Source organism: Glycine soja, chromosome 20 (assembly GCF_004193775.1).
Source record: "Glycine soja cultivar W05 chromosome 20, ASM419377v2, whole genome shotgun sequence".
Classification (NCBI taxonomy): domain Eukaryota; kingdom Viridiplantae; phylum Streptophyta; class Magnoliopsida; order Fabales; family Fabaceae; genus Glycine; species Glycine soja.
The window spans coordinates 46,548,259-46,562,166 of NC_041021.1; the positions used below are offsets into that span (position 1 = coordinate 46,548,259).

Sequence of the window (13,908 nt, forward strand, 5' to 3'; positions counted from 1 at the left end):
TATTTATTGTTAGTCATCTTTCGTTAAATAATGATGTGACAGACAGAATGTCACATCATCACGTCTTATCACGGACACTTTAATGTCACGTCACCACCTTAATAATGTTAATAAGATAATATTAAAGGTAAAATTAAAGAGTTAAGATCATATATTTAATACCTGGACAAAGCTAAAAAAACTCAACAAGATCAAATAATGATGTATATGTTTTGGGTCCACAAAAGAAAAAGTGAGGAAAGATATAACATATTACATGTGTACATTGCTCATATACCTTAAAACACCATTTAAATAAGTTTTTCATGTCATATATTAAATATGTTTTTCATACTTAAAAAATAGGTATTTTCATATTATTACCTAAAAATTTATTTTTTGTCAAATACCTACCTAAAAAAATTTCAGTTTTATTTTACTAAATGTCGTTAATTCTCTTTTGTCAAGTGATGACGTGACATTGTCACATCATCATGCATCATTGACATATCATTGTCACACCATTGAAGGTGCGAATGTGATAATAAGATGTTTATAATAAAGTGTGATGATGTGACATTCTGTCTTTTACGTTATCATTTAATAGAAGATGACTAACGACAAATAGTAAAATAAAACTGAATTTTTTTTCAAATACTTAATTAAAAAAAATAAATGGTAAATAATAATCTAAGAACGACCAATATTACATGTATGAAAAACTTAATTAAAAAAAATAACATAAATTATCATGTTTTCATGGCTTTAAAAATATAAAATTTATTAAAAGTTATAAAATTACGAGAAAATATCATTATAATAAGATGTGGTTTAACTAAAAGATGAAATATCTGGATATCACATTAGAAAACTAAATATCCTAATTAATGTAATTAAAAAATTATGATCCAAATTTATTATTTACATAATTATCATAATTGATTATGGGATCCAAAATCATGATGAAAAATTAAAAAACTGAAAATAATTTTTTTTTCAAATGCTATCCAATGTCGTTAATAAGAAATTAAAAAGATAAATATTTTTATTGAAATACATAAAATTATATTATTTATGATTTTTTTAATAATTTTCTATGACTCTCACAATAAGTATTTTTATTTTTACTTCTTAACCAATATTTAACATTACTTGTTATTAGTTAGGAAGACTTTTTTATTTATTTTGAATATATTTTTTACTTTGCCTAATGATTTTGAAATTGATTTTGATAAATTTGAATATCCCGACATCCTATTTATAGTTTTTTTTTATATATGTAATTATGTATGAGTTGATGACAATACCTTAATGCACCGTTGGATCATAATCATAGTTTCTCTCACCTGTGAAAAGAAAAGGAGTGTCGAAAAGCAGAATAGAACAACAACGTGATTATATAATTCCTCTCTCCTTTACACGGCGCCGTTCTTCTCTCTCCTCTTTACATCGACGGGGGAGACGCGATTCTCGGAAACTCGGAAGCGGTTAATACTTTGATCCTCTTCCTCAACCCTTCCCTCTTAAAAGATTTCACGTCACAATGCGGACTATACCTTATTTCCCAAACACCACTCTCTCACGAACGCGCTTCTGATTCTTTTTGTTTATGTGAACTCCTTGTGCAATCGAAATTCCAAAACGATGTCGTCGCGGCAAGTGGTGAAGCGTGCCAAATACAAAACCACTGTCAAAGACCCTGGCACCCCCGGCGTCCTCAAATTGGTGCGATTTGCATTCCCACTTTGTTTGTTTATTCAATCTTTCGTGAAATCCGAGTTGAATCTTTTATTGAATTTTGTTTCCTCTCTCTCTGCAGACTCAAGATAAGTTCGTTTTCAAGCCGAATGATCCTACCTCGAAAACCAAGCTCGATGTGGAGTTCAGATTTATTCAGGGTACTTATGAGTCCTTAAACTGATTATTAATTGCATGAGTATTTTTATTGATACTGCATATGCATGATTTTGATTGTGTCATTTTTTTTGGCTCTGATGGGAAACATTTTAGGTCATAAAGTCACTAAAGAGGGATCAAAGAAACCAGCATGGCTTAATCTTATCCATGCACAGGTTTTTCTATTTTTATTCTTGCGGCTCTTGTTTACATTTGATGTGCCATTTATGTTGCCTTAGTGTTGTGTTATATATATATATATATATATATATATATATGTATGTATGTATGTATGTATGTATATTGCTTTATGATTGAGTACTGCTCATTTGAATTTTCAATGCTTTTGGTTCACCAAGTAGTACTACACTTAACATGCTCATGTCTCTTCCTTTTATCTGAATATTTATGAGTATTACAATGTGATGTTCCAGGGAAGTTACATCTTTGAGTTAGAAACTTTTTCAGATCTTCATGTTTGCCGGGAATTGGTGGGTAAGTTCCTTACTTTGACTGCAGCCGTGTGAAATATGATTTTGTTGTTTCTATATGTTTAAAATATTATCCTAAGGGCTTCTTTAACTTTTTGTCTTCTTTTATTCTTTAGTTGTCATATGCTGTAGGCTGTAGCTTATCATGAGGTGCTACTATGCTGTTTACTTGTTTGATCACAGGCTTAAGTCTCAGAGTAACGGAGTTAAGAGTTTTTTTTATAGTTTTTTTATTAATTAAGCATGTTAAACCAGTAAAAAATGTAATTAAAATATGATTTCAGATGCATTGCTTCGTGTATTTATTTCCCTCATCTATACATATGCCGGAGAAGAAAATGATGCATTGCCAGATGACTTATTTCCTAGAATTTTGGTGTGTTCTCCCCCTCCCCCTTTTGTTTTCTTTAATGCAACTTACTTGGGAGTTGCCCCCTCCCCCTTTTGTTTTCTTTAATGCAACTTACTTGGGAGTTGAAAAAAGACAATGGTATAAAGTTAATTAATATGAGGAGGTTCCGAACTATTGTGATTTTTCTTTTATTCCCTTTCTTTATGCCATTTTTAATTTTTAATATTTTTATTTTCGGTTGTTTTGAATATGCTTTCATATTATGCTGTGTGGTCTGTTTGAGCAGGTGTTGCCCTTAACAAGCAAGTGCCTGGAGAAGCTACAAAAGTTATTTCTGAGGAACAGCTGAGCCCTGCTGAAATGGCACTGAAGATAAAGCTATTGCAGGAAGATAGGTATTTGGTTTATGATAATGCACTTTAATTCCTTTAAAATAAAGGAGTAATGATTAATGTACCACTGGGATTTTCTACCCAATGTCCACCCATCACGCATGGTGTCACACATGGTTAACCATGTGTAAACATGATTAATTTTACTTCACTAGTGACTAAGACTAAATGAATGTGATTGTATACAATTACTAATTTGTACTTGTGAAACTCATGGTTAATAGTGTAATGAGGTTATTGAAATGTCTAATGGTGGTTAACTTTGTCTCAGAAGTGATCAAGAGAAATGATACTTGTACAAAGTACAAATAACAAAGTGTACAACCAAGAAGAGAGGAGAGAAAAAGGAGAGAAATTTGAATTTGAAATGTAATGTATGATAGGATGCTGGAGAGAGATACACAAAAAAAATTGTATAAATTGTTGTATGTGTATGACATCTCATTTTTTAATATTATGTTTTATCTATCCTAATGTTATCTTAGTTTCAGATATTCCTTGCTTCCCTCAATGTTACTGATTTTGCCAAAGTTCAACTTTTGCAGCAAGTTGCAGAGGCTTCATAAGGAACTTGTGGCTAGTGGTAAGCTTACAGAATCAGAATTTTGGGCTACAAAGAAGGTGAAGATATTCTGAACATTTTGTTCTGGTCTGCAAATGTCATTTGAATTTTAAACTCTAGTGAGACCATTCTATGTTGCTGATGATAGGTTTTTGGTTGATATTATGATGGTTTAAAGAAATTTACTCATTTAAAGTACTTGCAAAGTATTTTTGTAAATAAAATATTGTGTGAAGGACATGGTCTTTTAAAGGTGTTTCACTAATAGATATTTAGAGGCATTATGCAGCTTTGCTCTGTTGATGTTTACTCTTTTTGTTTTGATTTGGAAGATATCTTAGCCTCCAATTTCCTTGAATTTTTCTTCTCTTCATTTTCATGAATTCCTTTTTATATTAAATATATTTTACAGAAAATGCTGGATCAAGATGAAAGCAGAAAGTTAAAACAACAGATTGGTTTTAAAAATTCTTTGATCTTTGACACAAAGCCTATGAGTGATGGACGGGTATGATACTGCTTCTCCTTCTGCATTGGTGCCCTGTCTTTTTGATTGCTTTTAGATGTGTCTCTGCATAGTTGGATGTCATCATGAGAACATTGTATAACTAATTGTCTGTATGTTGCAGTTCAGTAATTCCTCAAATGCGAAATTGAATTTCTTTTGTTAATAAAAAACATCTTACTCATCTCTCTTATAGTGTGCAAAATTCAGCTTCTGAAGCTTTTAAATTCTTAACAATACTATGACAAATGGGCATTGAACCTGATGAATATAGTTAATTTTGTTACACAGTTCACAAGAAACAACTTACAAAACAAAGTAACCAAAAATTTGTTTTGGTAATTTATTATGAAATTTTGTTTCAGATCTAATACAACAAGCAAATTCTTTTGGGAGAGAAGATCATATTAACTCTGTTTTTATGAGCTAAACCTATATCATGTCTATTATCCTCATTCCTGCACACTTCAAACTTCAAAGATTTTGGCTGAATGTTACAAGATAAATTGGTTTATTATCTTTGAAGCTCAGTTTGTTATCTTCTAATGGGGTTAAAGTCATTCTCTTCATTTATAACAAAGTTTTCCATATCTAATGCTGATTGTTTAATACAAACCACAATCTTCCAAATATTGTTTTTATACGTTCATTGTCTTGTATTTAACATATTTGTGGCTAAATGCATTTCTGCAATTAGAACAAAGCATATCTTAGTTCTGTACTACTTCTAGTGATGGGCTGTAAATCACTAAAACAAGCAGCTGCCCTGGATGTCATTGCCATGCAACATTATGCTATTTGACTTTCATGAAGAGCTTGTATAAGAAGCAGAGAGTGGGTCTAGATTTTCTGATTTATTTACGAGATTTCCATTAATGAACTTCAGTAATCATGGACCTGCCTCCATAAAAGAAAATGTTTGCAAAATAAAAATTGAAACATGTAAAAGCTGTTCGTATTTTACATTTTTTAAATCCCCTATTCTGCTTTCTTTATAAAAACTGAGAACAGAACATTTACTTTTGGATTTTGAGTTCACAATGTTTTTGAGAAATGGTAAATGGGCCCTATATTTTTCCTGTATCTGTACATTCAAATTTATTTTTTTATATAAAAACAGTAGCCAAAAATGCCTATATTTCTTTTCCATATATAAAATGATTTTAGTAAAGCTCAATAAGATCATTTGATCTATGTAGCCAATCCCATCTAATGTGATAAGGCTTGTTTATTGTTATTAAGCTATGTAGAGTTTGCGAATTTTAAATCCATGTCTAGTATCTTTTAATGGTTTCTGGATTTTTTTTGGCTTCAGATTGCTTGCATATTTTAACTGAGTTGTTCTCCCTTATTCTTTTTTTTCAGATAAACCAGGTTAAATTTCAGTTGACGCCAGAGATAAAATATCAGGCATGCTTCCAACTCTTCCTGAAATTAGTTAATTAGACTTCGCTAAATCTTGAATGATTTGATTCTATGCTACAAGTGATTACGCTAAAATTTGAGGTACATAATTGGCTTTTTATTGTGATATTTGCTCATTGGTGGGTTCTAATTGTGATATTTGCACAAGGGCTGTTGTGCACTGCACAATACAAGGGATGGCGGGTATATAGATAGCCATTTAGACAAAAGCTTATGCTTGGAATTTTAGCATGTTGACAACAATATTTAATTGAATGACATTTCAGTCACTTTACACATGCATTATATTTTATACAATCATTTGTAGCACATATTTTAGTTTTCTCATCTTTTTATGTTTGTTTCTTTGCGCATTCATGTGCATGCACATGGTTCATCTTATTGATATCAGATGGAAGTGATATGAAAAATAGTTTTACTTAAGAAAAGTAAGCAGTGATTTCATTATGGCCCCAACGGGTTCCTAAATTCCTTCAATGTAATGGGGTAAGACTTGGTAGTTGTTGATGCCAATGAATTGAGCAAACTTTGAATTTTTTCATCATTTGTAAGGATAATATTTAAGGTGAAGTATAGTAGCACACTAGCACTTGCCACTTGGACTCCTTTAATTTGAGATTATAATTTTTGAGCCTTACATCTTATGGAATGATCTTTTTTCAATCAATGACATACAGTTTAAATGGGAAGATAGGAAAGGAAATTCCAAGATTTAGTCACCACATTAAATAATGGCTTCAAAAGAATTATTTTGACATTGGCTTTTGGATGTTAAGGGAGGGTTGTTTTAAGCTTACTTTTAGTTTAGAATTTAGACTCTTCCTTTAAGTTTTAATGTGCAAGTTATTCAGAGGAAGTTTTCGTTTAAGTGTTTGGTAGCTGCGGTGGCTCTATTTTTGGTTTTATCGTATGGGTTGGCACTGGTTTGTGGTTTATCTTGTGTGTTTTTCCTTTTTCTTCCATCGTGTGGTTTCTTTAGTGTGGTTTTGTTAGAATATCGTGGCATGTCTCTAAAGTGCTTTAGAATATATTATAGGATCAGTTAGTTTGCTAATTGACCAAGCAACCTTGAGTTGTTTCTCAATCTCATTAGTGGTCATGGGCTTGTAATTTCAAATGTAATTTCTTCAAAATAATTCTTCTAATGTACATTTTCCCTAAAGTAATTTGCACCAATTACTCAAATAAGCACTTGGCATTCTCCTTAATTACACTTTTTATTTGTTACAATTGCTATTCTGGTTATTGTAAGTTTTAACTGGTGGTACTTCAACAGCCTGTGTTTTCACCCTTGTGTTCAGTACACTTGCTGATTGAGCCAGCACTTGTCTTGTCAGGTTTTACAGCCTGATGCTGAAGATGCTTTCATGGTTATAAATTTTGCAATATATCACATGACCCAATTCTTAGTATAAACTAGTGTTAGTGCTTTGTATTTTGTATCACATCAGATCAATCTAACTGTCTCGCTTTTTCTATCTAACTTCTCGCCAATGCCTACCTCTTTAATAGTATTTCCTTTTCTATTGAAAATGTCATTTTTGAATGTTGGCCTCTAACTTGGAGCAATTTCTCTTGATACATTTTTTATTGTTTTTGAAAGAATAAAGGGGCTAAGATTTTATGGCAGTATGAAGTACTTTAGTGCATTTGGTTGGAGTTAAACGTCTGTTTTTTGGATTAGGATTGTTTGTGTGGCCTCTTGTTGGTGCGCAGTTCATGGTTGTTTAAATGGATCTTCCATCGCTGATATGCTAAGAGATTAGACTGCTTTATTAAATGTTTCATCCAACTTGGTCCATTAATATTTGTTTATTTCATTCTTTTTTCTATTATTTATTTCTTATTTTTGGGAAAAATTGAACATCTAACTTATTCTTACTTTCTTTGCATTATTGTCTTTCCAGATTTTTGCCCTCAAACCTGCCGTCCACCAGGCATTCCTGAATTTTGTACCTAGGAAAGTATGTTGAAAATCAGTGAAGTATTTATTATTTATCTTTGATAATAATTTGTGTGAAATAATCTTGCACTTTGCTTACTAAAACTATTTCTTTTTCTCCCATGGTCTCCAAATTCAAGATGAATGAGGTAGATTTCTGGAATAAATACTTCAAAGCTGAGTATCTCCATAGCACCAAAAATGCTGTTGCAGCAGCTGCTGAGGCTGCTGAAGATGAGGATCTTGCTGTTTTTCTGAAAGATGATGAGATATTGGAAATTGAAGCTCGAAAGAAGGTCTTTGTCTTCTTTGTCTTCTTTCTCTTTAATCTCGATTCTCAATGAAGATCTTTTATCTGCATTCTCTATTCCATTTATATCATTATGTCTGTTTGCAGGTTCGACGGGTTGATCCAACTTTAGACATGGAAGCAGACCAAGGAGATGATTACACACATCTTCCTGTATGGTGAATGAAACTATTCCTCAATCTCATATAGGAGGTTCTTTCACAGCGTGTTTTTTCATATTTTATGCAAGTTCACCTTTTATAGTGTAAAATTGCAACTTGTATTACTCTTTGCATGAAATAGTGATAGTGTAACTTGTTACATTTTGTTAACTATTTTGGTAAGACAATAACTGAAAGTAAGTCAATTCTGGTAGCATGATTATAGTTATATAAATTATTTAATTTAATTTTGATATTAAGGATTCAAATCTATAGTTGGCATATCTTTTCCTTGAAAAAGTTGTTATTTTACTAAGGCTGTCTTGTATTTAAGTTGCTATTGTCTGGGCAATGAAGGAAAGCAATTTTGCTTTGAATTTTTATAGCAGAAATTACTCTAGTAAAACATTCTGTATTTTAGTGTAATTTTAGGGCTCTTTTGGTTTGAGAAAATGTTTTCTAAATAGTTTCATTTTCAAATTTTCAAGATTTAGAAAATGTTTGTTTTGACTCTTTTCGATTTTTCTTTTTTCTCCATAGAAACCCCAGGTAATGCCTTCACACACCCATCTCACTCACAACATTGACATCTTATCAACTGTATAACTGTATGAGTTATATATGTGTGTGTCTCTCTCTCTATATATGTACATGTCGTTGGTTAGAAGTGCTAGATTTGCATTGAATTTCTGTATCTTAACCTTTTATGCTATTTGATGATAAGGATCATGGGATTTTCCGAGACGGTAGCAAGGATATATCTGAAGCCCAAAATTCTTTGTATAAGAGAACATTGTTGCAAGATCTTAATAGACAAGGTGCAGTTGTTCTTGAAGGAAAAACTTTAGGTAATTTCCTCTCTTCAATTTGATTTTTCTGTGTATTTACCTGAAATAATTGTTTTATAATTTTATTCTTAAATCTTGTTAACATATTGGCTATATTTTATGTCTCCCCATATCATAATATACTTTCACTATATTTTATTTGTCTAAAATTTATCTGTTGGCAGACACAAAAGTCATCGATTGTAAATTCGTAAGATTGACAAAGACTGAATAATGCATATCATAATTAAGTTATTACCTTGTGATTAATTTGCTTTACTCCTGTAGCCATATTTAAGTTGGCTTTTAATTATTTCTTCTCTGGAAAGGAGCTCATAGGCAAAGTGAAGGGAGAGATATTTCCTCACATAGACATGCTTGTATTATCACTTCTCTGCTATTTGCTTCTCTTAAAAAAGTTTGATGGTTTCAGCAGGATAATTTGTGGTTGTGAAGAATCATGGTGCAAACTGGAAAAGCTCAGCTTTTAAGAATCTTAAACTTATCTTCTGTTCTTATTTTGTTGAAAATTTTTATTGGCATTAAGTGTTTCCTTGACCAAGAGTAAGAAACATTTTAACGACATTTTCCCATAATCAATTTAGACTCTTGAGAATAGAATGCATTCAAATCTGGATAGGTGCAACTTATTTATGCCCATATGGTCTGGTCTGGTCTGATGAGTAAAATTTGAAAATATGAGGAACCACAAGGTTTTCAACAATGGAGGAGTTACTACAGAAAATTTAATTTTGTGGCATGGTCATGGTTATACGAATATGTGATGGTTTTGTTTTCTCCTTTGCACAATGGAGTATAAACCCTGGAGCCTGTATTTTCAAGTTTCCAGAATCTGCGGGTCAAGTTGCAAGCCTGGTCTTGGGTTGATATTTGGTGTGGGATCATACCCCACGGCCACTATGGGGGCGCTGTATTGAGGAGCAAAACTGGGCTTCAACGCGGACTTTGTGGGGGCTAATTTAGGGGGATGGTTTTTATTTTTATATGTTATTGCTGGCACATTCTAATTGGTTATGCTGTATTTTTAGTCTCAATGACTCTAATTACATAGTAACCTTATTCTGTAATGTTTTTTGTTGGTATCTCTGGTACCTCATTAATATAATCCTTTTTTGCTGATAAAAAAGAATTGAAAATATAAATGTAGATATGGAGATGGAACACCCAAGAACAGTAGCAGAAATTCTTGCTCGGAGAAAACAGGGTTAGTGTGGTTGACTTTTTTCTTGTTCTTTTCCCTTACATTCACATGGAGCAAATTCTTATATCATTCCACTATACAGAATGTGATGGGGTTGTAGATGAGGAGAGACAAAACAGAATTTCTAAGATGACCCTGATTGATGATCTTCAGGCACAAGATAATCATCCGTATGCACCACTCTGTATCAAGGTCCAACTTTGTCTCGGGAATTAAATGAACATTGGTTATTATAGCACTGATATATTTCTAGTTAATAACTCGATTTATAAAATGTGTGCCCGTGGGCACATGGTATAAAAGTATTAAATACACCCTGTAAATGCTTAAATTACATAAAAGAGAAAGCATGAATAACTTTTGTGCTTTCAATATAATAAATATTCTTCAATAAAAACTTTCTATCTTTGACTTATCATTTACTCATGGGAATACAATAGAAAACCCATATAAAATTTATTAAATAATAATTAATTGTCTTTTGGGATAAAACATCTATGAAGTGTTATGACTTCTATATTTGTTTCTTGATCAGGATCCTCGTGACTATTTTGATTTCCAACAAGCTAATGCTGTAAAAACTTTGGATGATTCTCAAACTGGAATGGAGCAAATGAAATGCAGTTTGGGTTCTGAGGAAGCCTATGGCTCTTTGAGGGCATCAATATCTAAAATAAAAACTACAGGATTAAGGGATCCTCTCTTTAGTCCTGATGTTGCTCTTAAGGTAATATATTTGTATCACATAATTCTACATTTAAAAAATATATATCTAAATTATTTTATAATTGACAAATGTATATGGTTAAATGCACAATAGTTTGCCTGGACAATGTTTCATTTGTAATAACAAATATTCCCTCCTTTTGAAAATGAAAGCCATTTATTTTTTTCCAGGTCCTTAACGGATTGACTAAAAATATCTCAAGTCCCAAATATCATCTTGGGAGAAGTTCTCAAGGTAGTGTCCTTGATATATTGCCCAATACAACTAAGGAGACACTACTAGATGTGAGTCATCCTCAATTGTTTCTGAGGTCTTTGAGAAGGGGATAATCTATTTGTGTGTCAAGATTATATGCTTTTATTTCCAAGCTTTAGTTAGGCTTTCAATAGTTTTTGTATTTATGTTTGTCATACATGCATCTTTTTTCCAGCATTGGGTGTGCAGTCAGGAATTGCTGAGGCACTTTTGGTCTTCATATCCAATTACAACACAGAACCTTGTTAATAAGGTAAATGCTGAGCTTTTGTGATTTCAATAAGATCTTTCAATGCTGATTACTATGCATGACCCATCTAATATTGCACCACTAGAATAAGTCTGGGATGTGGATTTGCTTAATTATTATCATTTGTCTTTGTCATGGATCTTCATCACACTTTTTTCTTCCATCGCTCTATCTCTTGCTGTTTTATTTTAAAGAGCAGCATATTCTATTTGCTGATAATATATTGCTATGGTTTACATTGCAAGAAGTTTCTATTTGCTTGCATGGTAGGTTAATCAGTAAACCAGTTTTTGTCAAAATTTTGCTTGATTTTATATAAACTGTTGTGCTGGCTTTAATAAGAACCTTTTAGTTTGATATGAGAAGAGGTAATGATATGGGGCTTGATATTATGTCATGTACTAAGTACATTTTGATGAACTGTTTCAGGCTAAGTAATTGTTAATAAACCATTTATCCCATTAGACTTCACTTTTGCATCACGTGTCCAACAATTCTTTTTACATCTCTAACATGTGACTTAACAATAAAAGCCCGTTTGTTTTAAGATGTCTGTAACCTTGGGAACTTATCAAGCATCAATCCATAAATTATTTTGCTCAAAGGGTCAAAGAAAGGCTTTGGTACCATATAAGGAGCCGCATATCTGAGCAGTTAAGCAGGGGCTTAAGCTTGATGTTTTTATAACAAATAAAAAAAGCAATATAAGTAGTCTACATCAAATGAGTTCATGATGTTCATTGATGCCTGGATGGATTTGAAGGAGTAGGAACTAAGAACTGTCTACAGGGTCAAATGTGTCCCCAAACCTTCCTTTCTTTTTCCTTCTTTTGAAGTTTATCAATCACATAGAGGTGATTACCGGATAGCCCCTGGATGAGTTGAGAGGGGTTTCCCTTCTATATGCCATTGGTGGTAAACTGTTAATTGGATCATACATACATTATATTGTAGATGTTGGGAAGTCCCACATCGCTGCCTCATATATCTGTTGGACAACTTCACTTAGTGTCAATTGGTTTTAAAATGAAATCTAATATGGTATCATAGCCTATAGCACTTCTTCATGAATCGCCTATTCTGGTAGGCATCACCTCTTCTGTCAGGCATCTGTGGAGGGGGTTGTTGGAGAGTCCCTCATCATCAATGGTCTGAATTTCTGGGTTACAACTTATATATCTGTTGGACAACACTTCACTTAATGCTAATTGGTTTTAAGATGAAATCTAATAGTAGATATGTTTATAGTGAGTGATTCATTGAGAAATCATGCCGAATTGCATTTTATTATATCTCATATTTTGTTCACTCATCAATTAAATGCAGACACGAAGACTGAAAGAATCCATATCACAAATATATTCTAAACTTGAGGTATGCATTTAGCAAAAGCCTCTACTAGTATTCCTCACTCCACTAATGTGTTTGCTTTTACTATGTTATTTTGTGGATACCTGCATTAGTTTTATTTGTAGTAGGTAGTAACTACTATAGTGTTTCTATTTTTATTTGTTGATTCCTAGGACATAAAGGTATCTGCTGAGTCAGACCTGCGACACCATGTTTCCCTTGTTGTCCATCCTATGCAGCAGGTGAGCTCAACATACTCATTTAACCATGTTTCATTTTTTTTGGGTGTGATCTTCCTAAATTGCTGCATATCCTGCTTCCTAAATAAAAGAAAAGTACAAGTTTTATGGAAGCTGTTATCGTCTTCACAAGTTTAATAGAATTGTTTCTTTTTCACACTTGGATTTGGCAAACACAAAGCACTTCCTGCTTGATGAAATCAACTACTTTGAAATAAACCTTTTATAGTTTATTTGATCAGTATTTATTGTGTTTTGGTTTAAATGTGCTTAGAGTTCTTAAAAATATGGCTAAATTTGATTTTATTCCTTCAAATTTTTTTTCTTTGTTTTGGTTCTCATAAAGTTTATAATTTTACAAAATGATTTCTGACCTCTGTCGCCACTTGGTGAGAAGGTGACATTCATCTTGTTCAGTTCAATTTAGTGGATCGACCATCATGCCATTGTTGTTTGTTGTCTTTTTCTTTTTAATAAACATATCCTTGATGTTTATTCCATCTTATGAAGGATTAAAAAATAAGGACAAATTTTGGTGCAGGCTCTGAATGCTGCCTTGTTACACTATGAGGCTGACATTAGGAAAAGAAATGCAAGAGGACAGAAGCCTAACGGTTATGTTTAGGAGGAGAATGTTTTGCTCTCTGCACTGTAAGCATCATACTATAACAATTTATGAATGTATATTCCATCAATTTTGCCGTGACCACAAACCCGAATGGCCATTTATACCTATATCGTGATGAAAAAAATGAATTTCCATGAGAATTAGTCAGCAACAGTCTTACTAGATAGTTAGCATGTAACGTTGAATTACTTGTTAACACTGTCCCAAGACAAAGGACGAGTGAATTCACAAGTTTCCAGCTCCTCCTTTTTCCTGTCTCCCTGTACGAAATACTTCACTGCTGGTTTACTTTAGCAGTACACAAAACGAAGGATAAGTGAATAACATGGTTTTATTGATTGCTCTGTACATGTTCAAGACGGAAATAATTTTACTGCTTTGTGCTTACAGCAATACAATTTAGTATATTTATTGTA

At 32.4% G+C, this 13,908-nt stretch overlaps 1 protein-coding gene across 1 annotated transcript; it reads left to right on the top strand.

Annotated features, from left to right (window-relative positions):
• Nucleotides 1–1,314: 1,314 nt before the first annotated feature.
• On the top strand, nucleotides 1,315–13,908 carry LOC114403550 (general transcription and DNA repair factor IIH subunit TFB1-1-like). The gene is made up of 20 exons (XM_028366568.1): nucleotides 1,315–1,704; nucleotides 1,799–1,877; nucleotides 1,990–2,051; nucleotides 2,310–2,370; nucleotides 3,005–3,113; nucleotides 3,656–3,731; nucleotides 4,085–4,180; nucleotides 5,543–5,587; nucleotides 7,510–7,566; nucleotides 7,685–7,840; nucleotides 7,942–8,007; nucleotides 8,719–8,842; nucleotides 9,990–10,046; nucleotides 10,126–10,235; nucleotides 10,579–10,770; nucleotides 10,941–11,054; nucleotides 11,201–11,278; nucleotides 12,602–12,649; nucleotides 12,799–12,867; nucleotides 13,406–13,908. Exons 1-20 carry the CDS (start codon nucleotides 1,624–1,626, stop codon nucleotides 13,487–13,489), a joined length of 1,764 nt encoding a protein of 587 aa, XP_028222369.1. The 5' UTR covers nucleotides 1,315–1,623; the 3' UTR covers nucleotides 13,490–13,908.

Coding starts and splice junctions, on each gene's coding strand:
- LOC114403550 (XM_028366568.1), top strand. CDS start 1,624: ATGTCGTCGCGGCAAGTGGTGAAGCGTGCCAAATACAAAACCACTGTC. Junction 7,841..7,941: donor AAATTGAAGCTCGAAAGAAG/GTCTTTGTCTTC, acceptor GTCTGTTTGCAG/GTTCGACGGGTTGATCCAAC. Junction 8,843..9,989: donor TCTTGAAGGAAAAACTTTAG/GTAATTTCCTCT, acceptor ATATAAATGTAG/ATATGGAGATGGAACACCCA.